Source organism: Lycorma delicatula, chromosome 4 (genome assembly GCF_047948215.1).
Source record: "Lycorma delicatula isolate Av1 chromosome 4, ASM4794821v1, whole genome shotgun sequence".
NCBI classification, from domain to species: Eukaryota; Metazoa; Arthropoda; class Insecta; order Hemiptera; family Fulgoridae; genus Lycorma; species Lycorma delicatula.
This window is the reverse complement of record NC_134458.1, coordinates 7676769-7704521: the sequence shown is the minus strand read 5'-3', so window position 1 is coordinate 7704521 and position 27753 is coordinate 7676769. Positions and strand designations below refer to the sequence as shown.

The following is a 27753-nucleotide window of genomic DNA, read 5'->3' as shown; positions in this document are numbered from 1 at the left end:
ATCTTATTGGAGTTTATGTCATGTTATCACTTTATTAAAGTTCTCATTTTTTATATTTACATAAAAAAATAGGATTTTATAAAATAAAATAAAATGGTGCTTAAAAATAAAGTAAACCATTATTGAAATATTTACTTTTAGCACCAAACCTAAATAAAATTTGATATGTGGTATTTAATGTTTTAAAGATTTAATCCGTTTCTCCATTTTTCTTTTTTTATTATGCTTGCAGTAAATTTTATTAAATGCCTTAGATTTATAAATTTTCTCAGATGGAAAAGTAACTAAACTATTTCATGACACTTTTTTTTCAAAGTTATGACCAGAACTGGTTAACATATTTTTCTTGGTGAAAGGTACACACCATGCATTATTTTGAACTCAATTTCAAACTATATCATAGCTTCTCTCTATTCTTCTGATGGCTAGTTAAACCTTCATATGATATGTTCTTAGTTTTTTTTTATTTGTCTTGTCCTATCCTTTCATAAGCTAGCATCTCCTTATCTTACTGTAAGCAATATAGCCTGCTGCATAATTAATTGCTTCTCCTTCTTCCAGTCAGCTTTTCTATGCTTTTTTGTTTCCTACTGATCTCCAGTTTCTTCACCACAGATGTTTATTTTATATAATTATTTTTCAATACTAATTGTATAGTGTTTTCTTCAAAGGCTGATTGTAATAATTCATCAGTAATATACACATTTACCTAACTTCATTTTAATCTTCAAAATTTGCTTTTTTGATACATTTGACAGCTTGTTTGACATATGTCAAGCAAAAAATTAATTCTGTTGAACTAGAATAATAACCCAAGAATAATTGACCCCAAATTTTAATGAGTAAGCTCTCTTAATGCATCTTGGCTCACATTACTGTTTGTTAAAACCAAACCGCTTCTGCTCAGCAAATAATTTTGGGAACAAAGATATTTTGAAATTGTTTTCTTACCACTAAGTAAATCATATCTTTCATGACATCCAACACTTGCTGTTGCTTTGAGTTGATTATTAACATCTGCACCAAAAGTAATCTTCACTGGATGAAAATATTGATTTTTAATAAAATAATTACATTCTGGCTGCTACGATGCAATTTTCCAAACTCATTTTTGATGTTATTCTTCCCAGTCTCTTACTATATACATCAACATCAACTTTCTTGCATTTTGTTTTTGCATTAGTAAACAGAGAGAAATCTCTTTTTACTAATGATAACACCATTTAATAATAAATTATTATATACTGTTAACCAGAAGCCAAGTATATTATGACAGACAAAGTTGTATACAACAGTAACTAGTTCTGAATAATTTAAAAACAAATGACTTTTTAATATTATTTATATAGCTCAATAAAATGTTTGTTGTGTACATCTATTAACAGTTTCTCATTATCTATAAGAGGTTAACACACACACACACACACACACACACACACACACACACACACACACACACACACACACACACACACACACACACACATACACACACACACACACACACACACACACACACACACACACACACACACACACACACACACACACACACACACACACACACACACACACACACACACACACACATAGAGGGAGAAATCTAACTTCTTTATAATGTTCAATACTTGTAACTGTAGAGCTGTGAGTTGATCCTGATTTAGAATCTACATCAACGAAATTTTCTCCAATTACATCAGAATAGCTGAATGGTTCTCATTTATTATCAATCTCTAATAGCTAGAGAATAAAAAGGTTATTAGCGATTTTGCTACTTAATTTTTAAGTTTTAATTTAAACAACAGTTTTAAAATTCTAGTAAACGAAGAATGTATTTTTAATTTTTTCCTAAGTCACCAGTTTTCTAAATCCTTAAAAAATAAATTCACTTTTACTTTGGATTTTTTAAATTCTTAAAACTTCTAAAAACATAATTTTGATATACCTTTTCCCATCACAGTGATTCACGGTTGATTAGCGCTCCGCGAAAATATGTTGGTATCTGATTGCCTCCCTTCATAGTCTTATGCTACCCTCTTATGAAAAAAATTTCAAAAAATTACAGTATATTAAAGAGATTTAACAGATTCTGACAAAAAAAAAAAAACGTTACGATTGGATATTTTTTATGCCTGTAACAAAAAAAAAAATTGAAACAGTACAAAAATTACGATAATTTAATTGCAGAATTTTTTTGTGCATTTCTACCGGGTTTTTTATTAGCAAAATTTTTTTTTGCTATGTGTGTATGAAACATTGTTTGCTGATTTTAAAAATAATACTTTCAAGCAAATCGGTTGAAATTGGGCAAAATATGGTGAAAAACCTGTGTCATAAATCACAGATTACTAACATATGTTAGTATAAGTGAAAGTAGATTCAGAAAACTACGTTTTATAGAAATCCCCACCACTCAAAAGGCTATTCAGATTGACAAAAAACCATTTTTACTGTATACTGTTTTCATTACGAATCGATATGTGTTACATGTTTACCGATATAATTTGTCTGAAAAGGTATTTATAGACCTCAAGTAAAAGTGACGTATTTATGACCACAAATTCCTTCTTTTTTTTTGTGTGCCGTATATCATAATTTATTATGTGTTTCAATACATCGATATGTTGCTAGTAAGATAAGCTATTTTTTGTAAATAATAAATAAATCCATAATCCTCATAGCAATTATAATACACAAGTCACACACACACACATACACATTTCTGAGAAAAAATAGTCATATTCTTTCTAGTCTAAATAAAACATTTTATATTGTATAAACGTCGTTCAAATTGTATAATAAAACTACTTCCTTTGTGAATATAAAAAAAAATAACCGACTTAGATGCTATATAAAATGATTTTGTAACAGAGTTTTAAAACTGACATCATACATAACCAGTTCCAAGGCTACATGATCTGAAAAGGTTAAGAATATAAAAGAAAAAATAATTAAAGTTTTCATTTTATATCCCAATAGCCTGTAACAGAAAATCAGGTCTAATTTTTCAAGATTATCTTGAAGTGCTTAATGTTATTAGCACCAAATTATCTCTCACCCTCGCATTTAAGAAGAGTTTTGCTCACATTTAGAACTACCTTTGTATCAAATACATTAAAATGAAGTTTAAAATGGAGTAATGGAAAGCATAATCTACACAAATCAATTAATAATAATAAATTAGTTAAATTTACTGAAAAGTATTCATTGTTAATACAGTCATTAAATGCAATTGAATCAACGACCAGGAAAAAAAATAAACAAAATCAATAACTTAAAAAAGCTACTATTTATATGTATATATATACAATAATTACAGAACAAAACAAGAACTACATATTTAAATTAATAACATATGAAACATTAAAAAATTAGCTGTGCATGTACAAATGCACAACTAAATTGAAACAGATATAAAAGCTAGTTTTCATTATATTTTGCTAATTTATATAAGGTTTGATCAAATTTCTACAAAAAAAAAAAATAATAAAAAAAAATAATAATAAATACATTAATTCTAAAGCAATTATGAAAAAAAAAGTCAAATACCATAAATAAATTTGAATACAGGAAAATAAATTATATTCAGAATCTAAAAAATAATAATTTTGGTTTGGATTAATCAATAACTGTGCTTTCCATACCTAACTATTTTACAATATATACTTAACATAAAATAAAATTAATTAAAACCAGTCTATAAATAAATATACTTATCACTCCAACAAGAAAATAGCAGATACAGAACATTAATGCAACACCTTTTCTATTAAATTTTATATTTTTCAACTTACAATGAATGAATTTTAATTTTTGGCCTCTGCATTATTAAACTACTAGAATAAGTGGTAAACACAAAATATAAATAAACAAACTGTTAAAAACTACTAATAAATTCTAAGTCTACAACAGCACTCTTTGATTTGGTAAAAAAAAACCAAAAAAATAAACCTAATACATATAATAATTTTATAAATCATGAACTAAGTAAAATATATAAAAGGCACCTTTGTTTTGATTATTTATTACGGTACATTGAATGATGAAGTATATTTTTATAAGCAAGTAATAAACAATTATATAAAATAATTTGAAGTATATTTTATAGCAACATCCTTACCTAAGGATGTACACATTTATTGCAAAAATCACAACTATTACTATAGCACTAAATAGATTATCTTCTAACCCATTTTATTTAAGAACAACATGAAAATGATTGAATCTTGCTTTTAAATCTGCTTAACTGACTCCCTTTGATAATAAAAAGATAAATAAAATATTAATTTAAATATATGCCCATTTCATTCTCGACATAAACATATTTTCCAAAAATGTATCTACAGCTTCCACAAAAACCCTATATAAAAAATAAATTGATTAATTACAATTTTTGTTAATCAGTAACACTGATTAAAATATTTTATTAAAAAAATTAAACTCTTTAAAGTTGAAAGAGCTAAAGTAAGGGAAGTGAGATCAAGTTAGGTCTTCAACTTTTTACATCAGCATTCTGATGATGTAAAAGACATCATTAACAGTGAAATACACAAGGAAGACGTGACAAAGGATATAAGCACTGAATATTCAAACTACTGGATATTCAAACTAGATGGAAATGACTATGGCGGAAAGAAGAATGAAATGGAGGACTGCAGTTCATCAACCCTTGTGTTGCAACCAAAGAAATAAAAAATAAATGTTACGAAACAAAACTACCACAATAACACAAAATGTGTTTACAGAAAGGAAAATGATACTAAGTTTTCAGATGCAATCTATTATAATAAAATTAAAATTTTAAAAATTGATATAATAATTTATCAGATAATGTACTTTTTTCGAAAGTTCAATAGTTAACCTGTGACCTGGTTAACAAATACATTTTTTAAAGTACATTAGCAATGAGTGATCAGAAATATTAATGTTATAAACAATTATCTAGACTGGAAAAACCATTTATTAATAGTTAGTGGTTATACTAATGATCAACTAATACTCAGGAATGAAAATTGTTTAGATCACTTATAATCATTTGAAGCAAATTTAAGCTCAAATACCAAGACGTGCAAAACTGCTTAACCCCAAAAAATAGAATTCATTTAATGAAAGTTTTTCTTGAATATAATAAAAATACAAGGAAAATAAGAATAGACAAAAAGGACAGTTTATAAAATAATGTCAAATTGAAAGAGGCATGGAACTGTAAGGATATCTGCCATTGCTTTTTCAAGTTTTATGTATAAGAGGGCAACAAGGAGAAAAATAAGAATGAAACAAATATAATGAAATCTGACAGAAAGGGAAATAATGGTGTATTAAATATTAAAAGTAGATATTATTCACTAGAAGTTAAAGAAATTTGTTATTTAGGCAGTCAAATTACAAAAATATGGATGAGATAGGAAGATGAGAAAAGCAGATTGATAAAGGAAAGAAAGGTTCTTTGTTGGAACGAGATCTCCTGATATCAAACAGTTTTATGAATTAGAAAGACTTTTTAAAAATATTTATATGAACAATGAGGCAGTCAGAAACAAAAGAACAGAGGCTCTTGAAATATGTTGAAATTTAAGTGGACTGCTACATTTTGAAATGAAGATCTTAAGTGATGAGTAGAAAAAAAAGAAGCCCGTGGTAAATTTTTTTTAGAAGAAAAACCAAGCTGATAGACCATATATCAAGGAAACCAGGTTAGAATACATAATCTTTAACCAGTCACGTGAATGACGTCAAAAAAAACCATAATATTAACGGCAAACAAAATTTCTTCTTTTTTTTTTGGACAGCAACTTTATATTTCAGATACAAAAATATACAAAAAAAATAGTTTCATAGTAGAAGTAAATAAAAAACCTTTTATATATAGGCATAAAAATATAAGTTACAGAATTTGATGGTATAATCATCATACTATATATAGCATTATTTTGATCTTAAAAATTTCAAATTTTATTAATACTAATAATTTTTAAATGGTGAATATTACCTATTCTATTTAAAAAAAATTTTTTTTTTTAATATGGCAATCATTTTTATACTTTCGAATGAAAATGACATTTTTAACTTTAAACGAGAAAATAATGTAGAGATTTACATTTTTGCTTCAGAAATATCAAAATACTGTACTGCTAACGAATACTACTTCAGCAGAAAGTTTAAGGATATAATATGGTTGTCAGTGCAACATCACTCATCAATTGTCCATCAGCACTCTTTGTCACAGTAACATGTAATGTTCCATCAGAGTCACAATCATGTTACCTGTTATCATATCGTAAATTGACATCAAGAAATCAGGAAAGTCATATTTAGACCTACCCATCAATAATATTTTTCAAGTGCAATCATACTAAATATTTTGTTCAGAACAGTAATTACCTAGTTTATATTGTTCAAGAATTATAGGGTAAAATATATTGTTTTGAATTTTCCTTTTTTTGCCACATAGATTGAGGAAAAGGCCATTTTTAAAATTACAAACATATACAGTAAGGTCTAAGTTTTGTAAGTGAAGCTAGTTGATACAGTAGGAGTTAATTTTGCTTGCCTGTAGGTACGTGTTGGTGTTGGTAAGTGTAGTGGGTGGGAATATATAGGATGGGGTGGGGAATGAGAAAGAGGCTTTCTCTGCAGGCTGCTGTCTGCAGAAGACACATGGACGCACACATACTCAACAGTACAGTTCCCTCACAATGTCATGTCACACAGACTTTCTGAGATCACGTCATGTCTTGAACTTCAGGGAGTGATATATGGTTAACTTCCAACCTGTGCAAAAGCTAAGCTTACAAAACTTTAGACTTTCTGTACTTACACATGTTTGAATAATATTTTCTCTAATATTTGTTGTACCTATATTTCATAAACATACATTTAGTTTAACAACCAATATTTTGAATTGTTAAATTTATAAATTTGTATTTTAGAGTTTATAAACTACTGAAAATCACAGTTCCCCAGTATATATATATATATATATATATATATACATGAGGTCTGTTCAAAAAATAACCAAACTTTTTTAATTGTGCGCCAACGAAGATATTTAGTGCCGTGCGGTTGGCAGCAGCGTGTTTTGCATAACCTCCTCCATAACCACATGCTCTTGGATTGTTGATATCTCGTTTAGTTTTCATGTTATTGTTATTTGAGTGAAAAGTGTTAGTAGCGATTTTTGTAATGTCTGTTTTTCAGGAGCCAGATACAATGTAAAATTTTACATGAAACTGGGAAAACTTTCACAGAAACTTTTCCAGTTTTGAAACAAGCTTACGGAGATGATGCTCTAGGTTGTACACAATGCTGCAAATGGTTTTCATGATTTAAAAGTGGTTGTCAGTCAATTGAGGATGACCTCGACCAAGAAGGCCTTTGACTTCAACTAATGACACAAATGTTCAGAAAATCAACGATCTGGTGCGTGCAAATTGCTGACTGACTGTCAGAGAACTTGCAGAAAGGGTTTGCATCTCTGTTGGATCATGCCATGACATTTTGACTGAAAAATTGAACATGCATTGAGTTGGAGGTAAGTTTGTTCCTCGTTTGATGACCGAACAGCAAAAAGAACATCAAGTGGACAGTTGCTGGCAACTCCTTGAACAAGCCGATGACGATGAAACATTCATGCAAAGGATCGTAATGGAAGATGAAAGCTGGGCTTACAACTATGACATTGAGACAAAAGTTCAATCATCAAAAAATCGCACATTACAAATATAGCTAACACTTAAACATGTTGTACTCAAACAACAAAAACTAAACGAGATATCAACAATCCAAGAACATATGGTTACAGAGGAGGTTATGCAGAACACAATACTGTCAACTGCATGCCACTAAATATCTCTGTTGGCGCATAAATAAAAAAGTTTGGTTATTTTTTGAATAGACCTCGTATAGAGATAAATTTGCAAATTGTAAAAAAAATAATTCAATTTTCATTACTAGCATTTTTACTCTTCAAAAGCAATGGTTGCTAAATATTTCTGAAATGAAATGAAAAACAAAACTTAAAATGAATTTTAATATAGAACCTATAAATGAAGCATTAGAAACAAGAATAATTAATTACATGAAACAAACGAATGTATGCTAAAGACATTAAAACTCTAATAATGGAAAAATTAAGAAAATTGATAACTACAAAAATTCAATACAATATCTTACCACTACAAAATGAGAAGTTGTAACAACATAAATCAAAATGTCACTGACACCATTCAGTAACAAAGCTCGTTCCCACTACTTATATTTTTATTGCAGTTACTGCTGCTATTCTATCATTACTATTGTTCAAGGGTGGTTGGAAAGTAATCTCCATTTGGCTGCAAATAAAAAACCTGCATAGATAAAAATATTTTATATACAACTTAAAACTACAGCTTTTAACTATATTTCAACATAGTTGCCATTTAAATTCAAGCATTTGTCATGCTTGTTTCACTAATTTAAAAATACCTTCATAAAAATTCAGCTGCCTGGGTACCTAGCCAACCTTTCTCGGCATTTTGAAGTTCATTGTCATCAATGAAAATCACTTGGCGCCAAGTCCGAGCTGTAAGGGGGATAATAAAAAATGTCCTGTTGAGATTGATTCAAAAGTTCTTGAGTTCTTTGAGCACGGCGTGGATGAGCATTATCATGCAAAAAAATAACACCGGATGACAACATATTGGAATATTTGTTCTGAATGGCTCGCCTAAGTTTCTTTAAAGTTTCATAGTACACTGCTGAAGTAGTTGCTTGTGTTGCAGCACTTTGATGACAACAACAAACTTCAAAATGCTGTGAAAGATTGGCTAGGTACCCAGGTGGCTGAATTTTATGAAGGTATTTGTAAATTAGTAAAATGCTTGAATTTAAATGGAGACTATGTTGAAAAATAGTTAAAAATTGTATATCATAAAATATTTTTATCTATACAGGTTTTTTATTTATAGACAAACGAAAGTTACTTTTCGAGCTACCCTCGTAGTTTTGAAAGGCAGAAATTTATACACATGCAAAAATTTGACTACAATAAATTTGAAATATTTACTGCATTAGCTCTGTAACCCTTGCAGCTATAATACATGTTAGTTGGAGAAAAACTTCATAACATAAACATATTATTTTAAAAAAGATCACCATATACCTACATTATAATTGGTATAAGTGGAAGTATCAACAGATTTTCTTTTTTTTTACAAAATGTTTAATGTGATTTGCATTGTAAAAATATTACCACCGGGTAAAAAAAAATCATATACAGATGTTTTGCTTATTATTCCTCAATTCTTTATATGAATATTAATTTTGTTAACTAGAGGAGAAAAAATAGACTTTTAAAATTGTCTGATTTTATGTCACTTTACTTTGGAATGAGATAAACTTAAAACATTGAAATTAAACTAACTCTTAACAACTTGTTAGATGTTTTCTTTCTTAAAAATTGATGGATTAAATACATTGTCCCAAACACATGTTAGGAATTTATTTATTTCTATTCTATTGTTGTATAACATGTCTTAAAGGTTAGTAAGCAACATAGTGCATACAAAATTTTAATGCAATAAATACTTAATAACAATAAAACAGACAAAGAGAATACAAAAAATATTGAAAATCAAAATCATTTTAGACAAACAAAAATGATGAAATACCAACTGCCTCATCAGTATGTCACAAGATCACCAGTTGCAACACAGAACATCAAACTCTGTACAACTTTCTATTGGTAATTCATTTAAAATACATATATCTACGTACATATATTACTTTTAAGATCAACAACCGTAATTGCTGTAGTAAGTCTAAAATTTATTTATTGAACAATAGCTTTTCTCCTGAAAAAAATCTCAACAGATGTTTTTTGAAATTGCTGATGGAATTAATTTTTCTGATACTTAGAGAAAGTTTATTATAATATTTTATACCAGCATAACAAGGGAGTTTTTTGAAAGCACAGTTCGGTGCAGTGGAAACAACAATTCATCTCTATGGCAGGCACTGTAATTGTGGTTTTTAGATACAGGTATAAATTTAGATGGATCTGACTAGCAAAACATAATTATATAAATAAATGCCAGAAGTTGTATTATGTTTAAATGTCTAAAACTGGACTTGCATGAATGTTGTGAATGGATGCGATTAATATGAAAAATCGGTACTTACATATTAACGCCACCGCAGCTACAGCTTTATTTAAAAACAAAGTAGTCAATCGGATTTCGGTGGAAAATGGGCTGATATAGAGTTTAACATAGATTCAAAACAGTCTCTTTATTAATTTTAATAAATGGTTATTTATATTTATTTATTTTATAAATATAATTTAACCAAGCTTAACCTATGCTCGCTTCGCTCGCTAACCTTGACTAATTAACAGGAGTGTTTTGATTATTTAAATCATAAATAATTGCAATAATTACTGAATTTATTAAATAAATACTCAAAAAATTACGGTGTTAATTAGTCACCAAGGTTAGCGAGTGAAGCGAACGTAGGTTAAATTATATTTATAAAATAAATAAATATAAATAACAATTTATTAAAATTAATAAAGAGACTGTTTATTTTCCACCAAAATCCGATTGACTACTTTGTTTTTAAATAAAGCTGTAGCTGCGGTGGCGGTAATACGTAAGTACCGAAAAATCTTTTTTTGTAATGTAAATACTTTGACTGTCCATGGATGAACCCCAAAAAATTACTCTATAGAACAATAATGAATACACATAACCATAATACACCATTAATAAGGAGCTAATACTTAAGTAATGGGACACAGATAAAATTACAAAATAAGCTTTATTCAGACTTTTTATAAGCTGGGCTATATGTTCCTTCCATGATGGTCCTTCATCCACAACAATACTAAGAAATGAAATCTCTGGTACCAAATTCAGATCTACTGGCAATCCAGAGAGACTTCTACCACTATTATGAACTAAATGAAAATTGATCAAACTTGTTTTGTTTAAGTTAATCATCAAACCATTGCATTAAAACCACTCCTTTATGATCTTTTAAATGATCTCTGAACTGTACTTAAATATTCGGCCACATCTAAATATGTTGGGTCAGTTATATAAACCATAGTATCATCAGCAAGATTAATCAACTGAACCTTCAGAATTAAATAAAGCAGGTCAATTCAGGGTTGCAATATTGTATGTACTTTAACTCAGACTGCTAACTCACTTCTGAAATGGGAATTTATCACTGGTTTATGAATCTTTAAAAAACCTAATATATATATTATTTCACTTTTTTTTAAATATATTTTGAAAGGATTGCTTGATAATAATAAAAGACAATAATCACCATTTTCAGAACTTTTATAGTGTACACAGCAAGTTATTGTAGAAATACTTTCACTTTATGTGAATATGATTTTAAAACACCAACTTTCAATAACTATATTTTTGTGATACATTGTTAAACTGAGAAAGTTATGAAGTTATATTTATAATAATGAATAATAATTCAGCACGGAAAAATGCACAATGTTATAAAAAATTATTCAGCCTTTTTCTAAGAAAAATTGTATTGTTAAGCAAATTATGAATAACTTCTGGAACTATGTTTTTTAAGATGTAAAATTTCGAAAAATTAATTAACATTCAGTAGGGGACTGAAGTTTAGTAGTTCTAGCGTTGGGAACAGGCGGTGGAGGAGGGTGGACTGCTCTAAGTCTAGGTAGGGGAACAACAGGTTGTGGTGGTTCTTCAGAACTAGTAACAAGGTTATCTTCATTAAAGTTTATAACATGAGATGGTTCATTATAAGAACGGCTCGATGATGCTGGTGCCTGAAGGTTTGCTGATCTAAGAGTTCCATTACCGCTAGCTCGCTTATAACTTCCTGCACTACACTGTGAATCAGCAATTGATCTGCCATCACCCTCATCTCGCCTGCTTAATTCACTACAAGGAGAACCTCCCCCTCGTTGTTTTGCAGTCTCATTTTCTCCATTCCCTTCAGAGTAGAATCTAAACATGCCAATAAAAGGTAATAAAATAACATGAACAGAATAAAATATCTGGTTTTATACACAAAGAAGTTATCTGCTATCACCATATGTCTTCTAAGTATCTCATACTTAAAAGAATCAATAATAATAAATAAAAAAAATGGATGGAGAAAATATTTACCTGTGCTGGAATCACAGAATGAGACAAATAACCTTACCTCAAGTATAGTTTTAAGGCCTCTCCTTTCCACTGTACAGCAAGAGATGCAACAGTTTTATCTAGCACATTACTGAAGAGTATGATTTGAGGAAAAATTATTTTTTCCTCAAATTTTCCTCTAAAAATGAAAGAGATTCCTCTCTTGAGTACACCCTTGCCCATACCTTGAAGGGTGACATGTGAAGTATTCAACAAAATTAAAAACCTTCAGCTAGTCACCCACTTTTAAGATGTTTGAAATATGATTTAAACAAATTTTTTTTTGATTTGGAAGCGGATTTATACTTGAAGGAAGCAATACGTAAAATGTTCTGGTAAAGGATAAGTAACAAATTACAAAGAGGATAAAATATTATTTTAAATCAATAAATTATTATTAATATTAATTACAGACCACATGATGTCTAACCATATCTCTGCCAATCACCTCTGATGCAATCCATTAACCGATTTGAAATCAGCAAGGCAAGTCTATTGTAACATATATTATTTTGTTGTTTTAATTATTTTTTAACCAAGTACCACTTTTCAGACATTCCAAGCTTTTCCTCTGTACCAAAATACAATAGTTTTACTGAAAAATTTTCTACTTTTAGTCTTTTGAAACTAACCTATACATTTAAAATTTTTCTATTTGTAATTATTTATAATAAAATTAATGAAGAAAACTTTAAAGATTATTTTTAAGAGTTATTAACTGATGAAAATAATTTGTCTGATTTTTCACTGAATTTAGATGACTGTTAAATCCTCCTCTATGAATCATGAGAACTTGCCATTGGTGAGGGGGCTTGAGTGCTCAGGGATACAGAGTAGCTGGACCGAAGGTGCAACCATATTGGAGAGGTATCTGTTGAGAGCCAGACTAAGGAATGATTCCTGAAAGAGGGCAGCAGCTCTTTCAGTAGTTGTTAGGGGCGTGAATCACAATAACTTAAACGGCCATATCAACATCACTCAGTCCTCTGAGTACTGCGCAGCTGAAAGCAATGGAAAACTACAGCTGTTTTTTTTCCAAGAAAATGTAGCTCTCTGCATTTTCGTTTAACAAAAATGGAGGCGCCTTCCTTGGTAAAATATTCCGGAGGTAAAATAGTCCCCCGTTCGGATCTCTGGGTGGGGACTACTAAGGAAGGGGTCACCAGAAAACTAAAAATACGAGCCGAAGCGTGGAATGTTAGAAGCTTAAATAAGGTTGGTAGGCTAGAAAATTTAAAAAGGGAAATGGATAGGCTGAATGAGGATATAGTAGGAATTAGTGAGGTTCGGTGGGAAGAGGAGGGCGACTTTTGGTCAGGTAATTTTAGAGTAATTAACTTAGTGTCAAATAATGGGCAGGCAGAAGTAGGTTTCATGATGAACAAGAAGATAGGGAGGAGAGTGAAGTATTTCAAGACGCATAGCGATAGAATCATTGTAATAAGGATAAAATCAAGACCTAAACTGACAACGATTGTTAACGTCTATATGCCTACAAGCGCCCATGATGATGATGAGGTAGAGTGTGTATACGAAGAGATTGATGAAGCAATTAAACACGTAAAAGGAGATGAAAATTTAATAATAGTTGGAGATTGGAATGCAAGCATTGGAAAAGGCAAGGAAGGAAATATAGTGGGTGAATACGGGCTGGGCAGAAGGAATGAAAGAGGGGACCGACTTATAGAGTTTTGCACGAAGTATAATTTAGTAATTGCCAACACCCAATTTAAAAATCATAATAGAAGAATATACACTTGGAAAAAGCCAGGCGATACTGCAAGGTATCAGATAGATTATATCATGGTTAAGCAAAGATTTAGAAATCAACTCGTTGACAGCAAAACTTACCCTGGAGCAGACATGATAGCGACCATAATTTGGTGATAATGAAATGTAGATTGGGTTTAAAAACCTGAAGAAAAGTTGTCAGATGAATCGGTGGAATTTAGAGAAGCTTGATGAAGAGAAGGTAAAGAATATTTTCGAGGAGGACATCGCAAGAGGTCTGAGTAAAAAAGATAAGGTAGAAAATGTAGAAGAAGAATGGGAGAATGCTAAAAAGGAAATTATTAAATCAGCAGAAGCAAACTTAGGCGGAATAAAGAGAACTGGTAGAAAACCTTAGGTTTCAGACGATATATTGCAGCTGATGGATGAACGTAGAAAATATAAGAATGATAGTGATGAAGAAAGTAAAAGGAACTATCGGCAATTAAGAAATGCTATAAACAGGAAGTGCAAACTGGCGAAAGAAGAGTGGATTAAAGAAAAGTGTTCAGAAGTGGAAAGAGAAATGAACATTGGTAAAATAGACGGAGCATACAGGAAAGTTAAGGAAAATTTTGGGGTATGTAAATTAAAATCTAATAATGTGTTAAACAAAGATGGTACACCAATACATAATACGAAAGGTAAAGTCGATAGATGGGTGGAATATATTGAAGAGTTATACGGAGGAAATGAATTAGAAAATGGTGTTATAGAGGAAGAAGAGGAAGTTGAGGAGTATGAAATGGGAGAAACAATACTGAGATCTGTATTTAAGAGAGCATTAAAAGATTGTATTAAATGATTGATGTAATATTTATGAAAAAGGGGAATTTCCGTCAGACTTCAAAAAAAGTGTTATAGTCATGATACCAAAGAAAGCAGGAGCAGATAAATGTGAATACAGCACAATTAGTTTAACTAGTCAAAAATCTTAACTAGAATTCTATACAGAAGAATCGAGAGGAGAGTGGAAGAAGTGTTAGGAGAAGACCAATTTGGTTTCAGGAAAAGTATAGGAACAAGGGAAGCAATTTTAGGCCTCAGATTAATAGTAGAAGGAAGAATAAAGAAAAACAAACCAACATACTTGGCGTTCATAGACCTAGAAAAGGCACTCGATAACGTAGACTGGAATAAAATGTTCAGCATTTTAAAAAATTAGGGTTCAAATACAGAGATAGAAGAAAAATTGCTAACATGTACAGGAACCAAACAGCAACAGTAACAATTGAAGAACATAAGAAAGAAGCCGTAATAAGAAAGGGAGTCCGACAAGGATGTTCCCTATCTCTGTTACTTTTTAATATTTACATGGAACTAGCAGTTAATGATGTTAAAGAACAATTTAGATTCGGAGTAACAGTACAAGGTGAAAAGATAAAGATGCTACGATTTGCTGATGATATAGTAATTCTAGCCGAGAGTAAAAAGGATTTAGAAGAAACAATGAACGGCATAGATGAAGTCCTACGTAAGAACTATCGCATGAAAATAAACAAGAACAAAACAAAAGTAATGAAATGTAGTAGAAATAACAAAGATGGACCGCTGAATGTGAAAATAGGAGGAGAAAAGATTATGGAGGTAGAAGAATTTTGTTATATGGGAAGTAGAATTGCTAAAGATGGACGAAGCAGGAGCAATATAAAATGCCGAATAGCACAAGCTAAACGAGCCTTCCGTAAGAAATATAATTTGTTTACATGAAAAATTAATTTAAATGTCAGGAAAAGAGTTTTGAAAGTGTATGTTTGGAGTGTCGCTTTATATGGAAGTGAAACTTGGACAATCGGAGTATCTGAGAAGAAAAGATTAGAAGCTTTTGAAACGTGGTGCTATAGGAGAATGTTAAAATCAGATGGGTGGATAAAGTGACAAATGAAGAGGTATTGCGGCAAATAGATGAAGAAAGAAGCATTTGGAAAAATGTAGTTAAAAGAAGAGACAGACTTATAGGCCACTTACTAAGGCATCCTGGAATAGTCGCTTTAATATTGGAAGGACAGGTAAAAGGGAAAATTGTGTAGGCAGGCCACGTTTGGAATATCTAAAACAAATTGTTAGGGATGTAGGATGTAGAGGGTATACTGAAATGAAACGACTAGCACTAGATAGGGAATCTTGGAAAGCTGCATCAAACCAGTCAAATGACTGAAGACAAAAAAAAAGTTAAATGATCATATTTCTTGCTCTACTTGGACTAAATAAATAAAGAAATGTGGTAATTTTATGTAAGAATCTGATTCAGGAAGTGATACTGATAGCAAATAATACTGGTTTAATTTTTGAACCCAACTGGGTAATTGTACAACCTCTTGAGATACAAAAAAAAAATAAATAGATAAATAATTTCACAGTAAGAAATACAGAGATTCAGGATGAACCAACAGAGAGTACTGCTAAAAAAAAAATAAAAAGAAAACAGACATTGGGGAAACCACATTCACAAGTTACAACCAAGAAGAAAACTGTTCAAGAAGCATTCATCAAGTCATTACACGAAACAATTCAAATCAACTTATAAGAATGCTAAAATAAAGAAAAAATATTATTTATTGAAATATAAATAATATTTAGATTCTATTTATTATGTAGTATTTAATTTAATTAGACATACGAGTGTATCAATCATGTAACATCTACAGTGACTTTTATGAAGAAAAATAATGCTAGTTAATATTTTATTAATAAATAATGATATCATACAGTGGAAAAGAAGAGAGAAAAGCCTCTAATTTTACCATGTAAAAGATGGGTAATTAGGTAAAATATGTAATTAATTATTTTCTAATAAAGAAGGTAACTTCTTACAAATGTATGTATTATTATACTAGTATTAAATAATTCTAATAAAAATACTTGTATTTCTATTTACTGTAAGTATTACTTATCTTTTGATATCTCAACTCATTTGAATTTTTCACTAGGGAATTCCCACATTAGTGCAGATAAGCAAGGTTCTACTTTATTCTGATAGAACCGCTTATGCTTTTTAACTCTTAAAAGTGTTAATTTTTAAACACTGGAAGCATTAATATAGTTTTGTACTGGGTAGCTTATTTATTAAATTTTTCTTTGGTTTTATTTTAACTAGTTTTGGTTATTTTGGATAAGTTAGAAGTAAAAATTTGTTTTTGAAATCAAATTTAAGGTTTAACAAGGAGCATAAATTATAAAAAAGGACAGGAAAAATACAAATAAAAAAATATAAACAGGGAAAAAAGATTTACATTTTATAAAGCATGGGTACTAACTAATTTTTAAAGTATTAGAGTGCATAAAAAAAGATTATAATAAGATAAAAGGTTTAATGATAGCATGTTAATAGACCAACACCCCTTATACAAAAAATGATGGTTTATTTTCTCCCTTTGGAATTACCTTATTCCAAGTGTAAATTTTTTGCAGCACATACTATTATTATTATCTGCACAAATTCTTACTGCTGTCTGATATCTAATTTGGAATTTATTCAGATGTAATATCAGATTCATAATTTGCATCATTACTGACATCTTTGCTGATGTCAAGAAAACTGAATTATTTTCACTATACCAAATCAACATAAATACAATGTCACTTTCTAATTAAGCTTCATTACACATTTTTATGAATTAAATGTACAAAAACACAATTTATTATGTCATAGAACAAAGACAATTATGTACACAAAACTATAAATGTTCATTTGTACAGTGATATTTCAACAGCTCCAAAAATAACATTTTCAAAATATGAAAATATGCATAACACAGATATATCTATAATAGGATGCTAAATTAAGACTAAAAATTAAAAATATGCCATAACATCTACCAACATATTCATAACTTCTAGTAATAAAAGTACAATAAATAATAAACAAGAGTTGATTTCTTGACAGTGCTTTTTATATTGTACTGTATATTTCAGAATGCTGACAATTAATGCTTCCAGAGTTCAATGCTATTTCTACAACTGAATTAATATAGAAAAGCCGTATAATTTAAAGAATGTTCAAGTCTGAGGGTTAATTTAATAGTGATAAACTGAAATACAATATTTCATTAATTTACCTTTGTAATGCTGCTGAAGACAGCCAAGGTTTTCCTTTACAATCACGTGTGGCTGGATCCTTTTCATTTTCTGCAACACTATCACCAAGAATTCCTCCTTGTGATTCTCCATCAGCTGCAGCTGGGAGAAGAAGTTTTGAAAGAGGAGGTGCCAATCCTAGTCCAATGTTACGTTCATGATAGACTTCTGATATCGTAGGTGTAGATTCCCTATTCAGTCTTCTTAACTGTGTAGCCAAAATTTGATCCTGAATACCATTATTTGGAGGTGGAGCTTGCCCACCACTGGTTTCTCGCTCTTGATTTGGATTTTCAGACATTTGAGGTGAAAAATACAAAAGCCGGGGAGAAGTTACTTGATCTTCAGAAAACAATCCTGCTTCTTCTCCTGGAGTTAAAGTGAGCAATGGTTTTCTAGAGCCAGAACTTGTAATGGCTCCAGATAGACCCGTTCTAACACTTAATCTGTCTATACCTCCTTTACCAGTTCCCTGACCAAAATCTGAGTCAGAACTATGACTTTCAAATGGAGGATCATCATAAAGCCCGGGTGGTGGAGGCGGTTTTCTGGCAAGAGGTAGAGGTAATGGAGGTAGAGGATGAGGCATATTTGCAGCACCCCTTCTTAGCACAGTTGCATGGCCGTTACCTTCCCAATCTGTCGCTGAACTAGCAGAACTAGATGAATCAGGACGTCTCTGGCCAACAACAGGATTAGCAGACCCATCGCTAGATACATCCTGAACACTACTATAAAGACTTCGAATTCGAGTCTGATGTGCTAAAGTTAATGATAAACTTTGCTCTCCTCCTCCTCCAACAGGAGGACTGGGTGTAAATGCTGCATCACTTTCACCACCTCCACCTGGACGACCAACAGCCTTACTCGGAAAAACAACCTAAAAAAACAAATAAATGAATATTTAATTAACTTTACTAAGATCTGAAAAAATGACAATATAATTAGACAATATGAAAATTAAAACCTTATTCTAATAATTTATTTAATATCTTCCTATATTGAATTTATCTTGGGCTATTATTATTTCTAAATTTATGAATATGAACTATAATTTCTTTTTATTTTAATTTTTATTGTCATTCATTTTGAGTTATTAATTATTTTATTTAGAAACTATTTTATTTTATTTATTCTAGTTATGTATAATTTTATACTTTTTACTAATCTGATAGTTTTCAGTAGGAAAACCTTTGAAGGTCTATATATATAATTTTTTAATTATCTTGTGAATTTTTATTATACTACTATTACATCTGGTTTTGAATACAGTAACAAAACAGAACACATATTAAAATTATTTATAATGATAAATGACTCTTTCAGATTAATGAAACTTAACCAACCAAATACCTTTCAGAGCTAAGGGATCAGTACCTTATTCAATTTCCAGAATACGAGGTGTGACAATAAAGTAATGAGACTGATGTGAAAAAAATGTTGCTTACCGTTTTAGTCATGTTTAGTGTTGTCTCCTTCAAAGTAGTTCCCGTCTGATTGCACACACTTATTCCAGCGCTTCTGCCATTGATGGTAACATTTCTGGAACTCATCTTCTGTAATATCCTCCAAGACCCTCGTCACAGCTTTTTGGACATCTTGTGTTGTTTGAAAATAGTGTTCCTTGACCGTCATTTTGACTCTTGGAAATAGAAAAAAGTCGCACGGAGCGATATCTGGTGAATAAGGTGGCTGTGGTAGTACTGAAATTTGTTTTGAGGTTAAAAATTGCTGTACTGACAGAGCAGTATGGGAAGGCGCATTATCGTGATGCAGAATCCAATTATCAGCAATGTTGGCACGGACATGAAGAACTCGTTTACGAAGTCTTTCTAAAATTTCTTTGTAGAAATATTGGTTAACTGTTTGTGCAGGAGGCACCCACTCTTTATGAACAATTCCCTTGGAATCGAAGAAGCACACAAGCATGCATTTCACTTTTGACTTTGACATGCAAGCTTTTTTTGGTCTGGGTGATCCCTTTGAGCACCACTGCGAACTTTGGTGTTTTGTCTCTGGATCGTATTGAAAAAACCAACCTTCATCACCAATGATAACACAGCTCAACAAATTCGGATTGATTTCTGTTTGCTCTAACAGATCGGCTGCCACATTTTTCCGTGTTTTTGTGTGAGATTTTTGGGGACCATTTTTGCACAAATCTTTCTCATACCAAGATCTTCGGTTAATATTAAACGAACCATTTCTCGATTGATGTTGAGTTCTTCTGCAATCATTTTCACAGATAATCTTCGATCAGATTGTATGATTTCACGCACCCTGGTCAAGTTGACATCTGTCCGTGAGGTTAATGGTCATCCACTGCGGTCTTCATCTTCAACATTCGTTCTGCTTTCACTAAAAATCTTATGCCACCGAAAAACTTGAGCTCTTGACATAACCTCTGCTCCAAAAGCCTTCTGAAGCTTACCATAAGTTGTCGTCGCGTTTTCACCCAATTTAACGCAAAAAGAAATGGCATACTGTGGCGCAATATTTTGCGATTTCATTTCTGTGATGAGAGACACAAACACGTGTTAACTTATTACAGCACAATTCACGACTGAGCAGTTGCAACAATGTTTCGCTTGAACTAGAAGTAGCATATAGACCAAGGTCAAAGATGGTGTGCCTACGCAAGCTGCAGGGTTGCCACATCTTGCAAAGAAAAATCAGTCTCATTACTTTATTGTCGCACTTTGTATTGTTGCAGCATATCTTAAAAAAAATCAACTTGCTACATAATACACCATGACCAACATAAACAAGAAAAATTGAAGGTATTTGAATGTTACTGTACCCACATGTGTGGTTATATTGACATGTAAGCAGAATATTGTATAATACATCACTATTCAGACTTATTCTAAAACTTTATAAATACATCTGACAAAAAATGTATTATTTATTTTGATTAGTACATAATTATAAAGTATAAAGATAAATTACAAAGGAATTTACAAATGTATAATCTTCATTCAATGAGGAAACTGCTTTGGCAGTTATAGGAAACCCCTTAAATATGTAATTAAATAATATGATCAATCTACGTTGTATTTGTCCATTTAGTATACAGTTTTTTACAAATATAATGCTGTAAAATTTATATCATTCAAGAATATTGAAATGTTGGTTTTTACATGGTATGTGTAAATTCTGAATGTTGTAGTTAGTAACTTCGTACGAGTGTTTATACACACATTCCAAATCAATTTAACCCAAATATAAAGATATTCATTGTATTACAATAATCTAGTGATTTATTTGTCAAAATGTTATTAAAAAAACAAATGAACCAAACAAGAATTCATTTTTAATAAATGGCAATAAAATTAATTAAAAGATAAGTAACAATACCTTATTAATGACATTAGAATTGCTCTCTGTAGTACAGGCAGTATGGCCATCTGGTTCACCTCTCCTGCGGACATAAGATGTAAATGCTCCAGATGGTCGGAGACCTGGTACTAAAGGACCACGAGGGAGAGGAGGTGGTGGATGAGCAATATTTTCTACGTCTTCAAGTGAAGCCAAACTTTCTAATGAACTTGAGGAAGCCAAACTCAAACTCTTTGGTGCTTCTTGAGTATCTGAAATGCCAGAAAAACTTCATTATTCAAAATATAATCAAAATATTTCTAAGGCATGTGATTTTAACACGTCTCGTTCTTTTAAGAGGTATATCACAAAAAAACCATTCTAACCATGATATTATCTCATCCGATCTGATGGTTTAATAATCATTTCAAAATAGTAATGATACATGGAAAAAGAAATACATACTTAATCTTATATCAAAAACAGCTCAGCAATTAACAGCAGCAGTCTTCTGTATACTAACAGTCATAAAAGAAATAATATCAAATAAGAAATGGTTATGTAGTTTAATTCAGATGAAAATATCTGGCCTGGTTTGCCACAAAACAGGAAATGCATTTACAGCCATAAAAGGCAATTTAATATATATGCAATGATATCAAAACAAAGAAATACTGACATAACTACAGGGAATATGTCTTAAAAAACAAAATAAAATTTGAAAAATTTAAAAAGTTATTGAATGAGAGAAAAAAGATAAGAATGAGAAATAAAAAATAAAGAAAAAAGAAAAAAGGTATGAAATTAAATTCTTAATTAAATGCTATAAAAAGGAAACATTTTTTCCAGATCCCTGATACTTTCCAGAAACAAGATATCTCAAGTTTGTTATTTATTCTTTAGCACTACCTCATAAATAGCCAATATGTATCAATTGCCCAGCCACTACTTATTCTTAGATTACTTCTATATAAAAATATGAGTAGCCTATATACATGATAAATTTTTAATCCCTTCCCTGATCTTTGGAGTACAATATGAGGCTTTGGCTTCTCTGTTTCATGGTTTGGTACACCACATGACAGAACTTATGTTTCCATCCTGTTCAGTTTTTATTAAATAGTACACATTATTATAAATATATTTTTTAATACCAATTAAATTTTTACCAAATACTTTTTTTTATATAGTATATAAATAAATCACAAAAACATTTATTTTTAAATACATGATGAAAAACTCTTGGAAATTATTTTTTTTAGATACTTTTTAAATATTCTAAATAGAATTTGTAGTTTTCTTTTTAATTTAATATCTGTTTTAACCTTTCAGTTATTGAGATTTTACTGATGGTAATATAAAACATTAAACTTTAAGAATGAAATAATAAAAATTATAAAATTTATATGTTAATAATAAAGTGGAGGATTTGTTATAAAATATTTTCAAACAAAAACAATTTATTGGGGCTGTGTGTTAAAAATAGGTTATAAGTAAAAGTATTTAATACCAATAAATTTTTATGGGAATGACTTCTTTAGCTGATAGCCACTACTATTAAATGCTAATGGCATGCAGTTGTCCCCTGCACTCATTACTGAGTATCTACAGCTTATTAAAAATGTGATTTCAGCCACTGGTATTTTATTTTTACTTCATATCCTTCAATTTCCAGACTATCACTCTTTGAAACATTCCAAGTTTATAGTTTCCACTAGGTTGGAAGGGTTCCAATTTATTATCTTACCAAAGATATCGTAACTTTGTTTTTATTATATGAAATTTCATAATATTTTCTTTTATTATGGGTTTAAAAATAAAAATATAATTTTATTACTAAATCTTTTCTAATAACCATCACAAAAAAATGGGCCATTAGTTACACACTGACAAACTAGTGTTTGAAAGGACAAATCTCAGATTAAACTAAAAAAAAAAAATTCTGATATACAGAGTGATTCTAAATTAAACAGCAATCTCTTGAGAAATGATTCTATAGCAAATAATAAGAAAAAAAGTTCATGTAAACACAGGTCAGAAAACAGTTCGTTAGCGAGTTTTGGCTCACAAAACTTTCTGTTCCCTCAGTGAAATTTAACTATACTAAAATTTTTGGGGTACAAGTTGAGGGGTAAAGTTGTGCTTCTCTATGGTTTTTCATTTAAAAAACTGGATAAAAGTGGTCCCAGTCCTCTATCCTATCTCACTTAGGTTTTAAGAAAAACAGGGTAAAACATGAAAAACGTTTTGTCCGAAAATACACTTTTTAGGTTTAGAATAAAATAACTTTATTAATGTAACAATAAACGAATAAAAATTTCTAGTTAACTTTGTAGAGAATTTAAGTCTGAAAAAATTGATGTAAATAAAGTTTATTAAAATTAAATAAAAATTTGAGAAATTCAACTTTAATTAGAAACAAAATACACAAACTGGATTGGAAAAGTGATACGATTTTAAACAGAACAATTTTCATCAATGCTTGAACAACATAATGTAGTAAATGAAAATAAATAGAAAACTTAATAACAGAAAAATGAATAAAAAATAATTTTTAAAAAAATCATATAATTCTTGTTTTTTTCTAAAAATAATTAAATATCAAAATGCTACTTGATAAAGCTGCAAACATTTCTTCAAAGCAGTTGCTCAATGCGGCCACCATTCTGTTCAATGCATAGTTCAGCTCAATGAATCCATGCTAGCTGGGCATATCTAATAGCATCATTATTATTCCTAATAGTAGCTCCAGCTTCTATTATGAAATCTCTCAAATCTTGTGCACCAATACGAGCAGAATAGAATAAAGACTTCATCTGACCCCAAAGGAAATAGTCCGCTGGCAAGAGATCAGGAAATCAAGGAGGTTATTTTACTGGTCTCTTCTGACCAACCCATTGCTTACTAAGTGTGTTATTTAAATGATTCGTCACATCACAACAGTAGTGAGAAACTGCGCCGTTATTAAAAAACCACATCTGCACTCTGTCTGCAAGTGAAATATCATCCAAGAGTTCCATCAAATTTGTTTGCAAAAAATGCGAGTACCGCTCTCTGTTGACCCTTGGTGGTAAGAAAAAAGTGCCTAAGACATTATCACCAAAAGGATTACACCACACATTAAACAAAAAAGTGCACTGGAAATGACTCGTAACAGTCTCATGGGTATTTCTTCTGCCCAAGTGTGAGTGTTTTGATAATTTAAAATGACATTTCTTGTAAAACAGGATTCACCAGTAATTAAAATATTACTTAAATAACAGAGATGATGTTCACATTTTCTAATGAATCATTGACAGAATTTCATCCGTTTATCAAGATCAGGTGGTAATAACTCAAGCACACATGTTGTAAATGGGAATAATTGTTGCTACTCTATGTTTGCCGCAGACTTGACTCCAAAATATGAAAGCGATATTGGTTTGCTTGGCATTTCTCCCACCACCACCCCATTTGGTTGCTCTAAAGCATAAGACCGAATATCTGTGCCACAAATGGCTACTGAGCCACAAAACAGTTTAGCGACCAGTGTCCTAACTAGCGCCTAGAGCTAACCTAAAGACATGAGTGGAATAAGTGTGGTACCATACACCACTCGCTTGTGTCCCACCGCCCACTTGTCATATATCACTAAAATGGGTAGGTGCACCCTGTCAACTACTAAAATATCTATCGATAATTAATTTATCTCGTCAAACACAGCAATTCACTGTCACGCCTAGGCCGCTGAATGCCAGCAAGTACCTGTGCACCATTAAAGCGCTTGGAGTCTTAATCTGGCTGGTAGCCAGCCATATCTCTCAATTAGCTTCCTACAGCAGTGCGGTAGGAGTCTTTTCCCTTAGGTAAACTACTGATGTGGGTTGAACAAAGCAACCGCATCAAGGAACTTCCACACGGTTTGACAATGCGGCTCTCGCCACATTGACTCGCCGTTTGTGAGTGGCCAATTTTCCCCTTGACCTCTAAGTTCCAGGGTGGCCTGAGTTCTGGTCCCCCCCCCCCCCAGGAGCTCGGCAATCGAACATTCGGCCTGCCATTGCCCTTAAAAACAAAGGAGAGGCATACCATCCCCCAGATCCTGTATAAATCTATACAAGAACCTTCTCTTAGTCGTGGTGTGCCATTCTTGCTGCCATACTTCCATCGTAAGGCTGTAAAGCCTCCTCCACAGGTGGGAGACGGACGTAGGTTTATAACTGTTTGAAATTTAGAACTGGTGCACTGAGTTCAGTGTTCCGCTCCGGTACAGGCCTGGCTTGAAACCGCATCCCAAATACCTCGGCCTCGCTGCCTCTTCGCAATTTCCGCATGGCTGCCCGAACTTTCACCACTAAATCGATTGGGAGAGCCTTTACCAATACAGTAGTAGCTTCGTAGGAGATTGTTTTAAAACAATCAGCCCATACAATTAAGGCTCTGTGCTGGGCACTCCTTAAATTTTGAATGTGCTTGATTTCTTTCCAACCTAGCACCCAAACGGACGTAGCATAAGGGGTCATACTTTCGAAGACACCTCGGTACACCATGTACATTGTTTGGCTTCCATGATGGCATGAACGTACTCATTACGGGCGCGCTGGTAGATCCGCAGACCATCAGCGCACAGCACACAAAAGGTAAGAGGACCACCACTTTTTCCCTTGTTTCTGCCTGCGTTTAACAGACGGCTCCCCGGAAGCAGTGGTTATGACGGCTAAAAGCACTCTCCGATCAGCGAACTGGTCACTACGTAAGGGTCCGTCCATTGGCCGAAGCCGCCGTAGGACCCTACCGCAGCCAGTCTTGATGTGCCGGCCGAATTGTTTAGCCATCAATTCCACCTTCTCCCCTTGCTCCATGCGCCATTCCAACCCCTGTAAGGCAGCCGCACACTTGTGCCGCAGCCTCTGTTGATCCAGGCTCCTTAGGTTATAGCAACCCGAATCTGGAGCTCTTGGACCGCCACCGTACAAGATTTCATGGGTTATAAGCCTATGATCACTCACACTTGCCTCGGGCCAGACAGTCCAACTACTTGTACACCTAAGCAGATCGCTCTTCGGGGTCTCTTTCTGCCCCAACTACCGGACCACCCTGGTCCCATTAAGGAAGTCCTCGACAGCCATATCCAACACAGGATTTTGACTGTGTATAGCCCTGAGGATTTCGGGCTCCTCTACCCTCGTTGCCCTTGGCAAATCGTAGATCAATATTTGCGGCCTCCGCTTGGCCAGCAACTGAGCCTTCAGCCCGTTCTTCCTAAGAACGTCGGCCTCCAGCAGCCATTTCACCTGCTGCTCATTAACAACCACTAAGACAACTCCACGGTCCCTTGTTTTTGTGATCCAGGAAATCTGGAACCTTTCCTTCCACGAATCCAGGGCCTTCTTCAGGGTCAGCTCCGTCATCGCAGACAAAGCCCCGGCCCAGGCGTCACAGGGACCACCTTGACAGTGGCCCGCTTAATTTTGATAGCCGGCGCCCGGACTGGCGGCGGGGGTCTAACCCGCTTAGGCCCCGGCGCGGTTGTTATCGCAGCGAAGGAGACGGATTTTTTTACCTTCTCCTCCACCCGTTTCAGAGAAGTGTGGATCTCGCCAAGGACCCTCCTTGTTTCCGGTTTGAAGTCCTTAACTTCTTCCTCCACCTGATTCACCTTGCCTGACAGTCGAGAAACGACCGAATCAAGGGCTTGGTTTGCGCCCTGTAGGTTTTTGATTTTCAACGCCAGTTCAGCAACCGTCAAAGAACATTCACTCCCCTCTCGTGGAGACCTTCGTGACCTCCTTAACACAGGACCGTGGCCTCGGCGGAGACCTGCCCAGTGACCTTCTCGGCAGGAAGGGGTCACTGGTAACCAAGTCCTTGGCTAAACCAACCAAGTCCTCGAGGCAATCTCCCCCGACTGCTCCATCGCAGCTTATTAAAACAATACAACTGCACTGCCAGGCACTGCAGCTGCAGTTTAAATGAACCTAACACCTACCACAAGACAGGTGAGCGTTTGGCTTAGTTATTCTGAGCAAGGCCGCCTGTTCTCACGCAATCTGGCTTGAAAAATTCAAAGCTTAAAAGTTCCTAATACAGACCACCACTGAGGTTGGAGCGAAATCGCTTCCTGAACCTGCTAGAGGATCAGAAAAGTTTACTGGCTTCATGAACCTATGAAAATGACTGACAGCCACTGATCGTTGTCACCCCCGATGACATGAACGTAGGCATGCTGTACTTGTTGAAGCAATATATCGGTACCGGTAGCAGTAAATACAAGTTTTACAGCACTGGGCCAGAGGCCGAGAAGCGATATTATTAAGCGCATGAAAGCGATTAACAACCTTCTGGTACTTGAGGTGGGAGATAATTGTATCACATTCTTCTTCAGCATTGGCATTTCTCACAAAACGTTCACAACCAGCATTGAATTGTGATTTAAGCATACTTGTTTCTT

The 27753-nt window shown here is 32.6% G+C and overlaps 1 protein-coding gene across 1 annotated transcript in view; it reads right to left on the bottom strand.

The window, feature by feature from the left end:
- Nucleotides 1-3435: 3435 nt before the first annotated feature.
- Nucleotides 3436-27753, bottom strand: part of LOC142323080 (tetratricopeptide repeat protein 28) — a 211396-nt gene continuing 187078 nt past the window's right edge. The window contains exons 29-31 of the mRNA XM_075362243.1: nt 21363-21595; nt 17987-18885; nt 3436-11978 (exon numbers count right to left, since the gene is read on the bottom strand). Of these exons, the coding sequence (XP_075218358.1) occupies nt 11603-11978; nt 17987-18885; nt 21363-21595 (1508 nt within the window). The 3' untranslated portion in view covers nt 3436-11602. The remainder of the gene's footprint in view (nt 11979-17986; nt 18886-21362; nt 21596-27753) is intronic.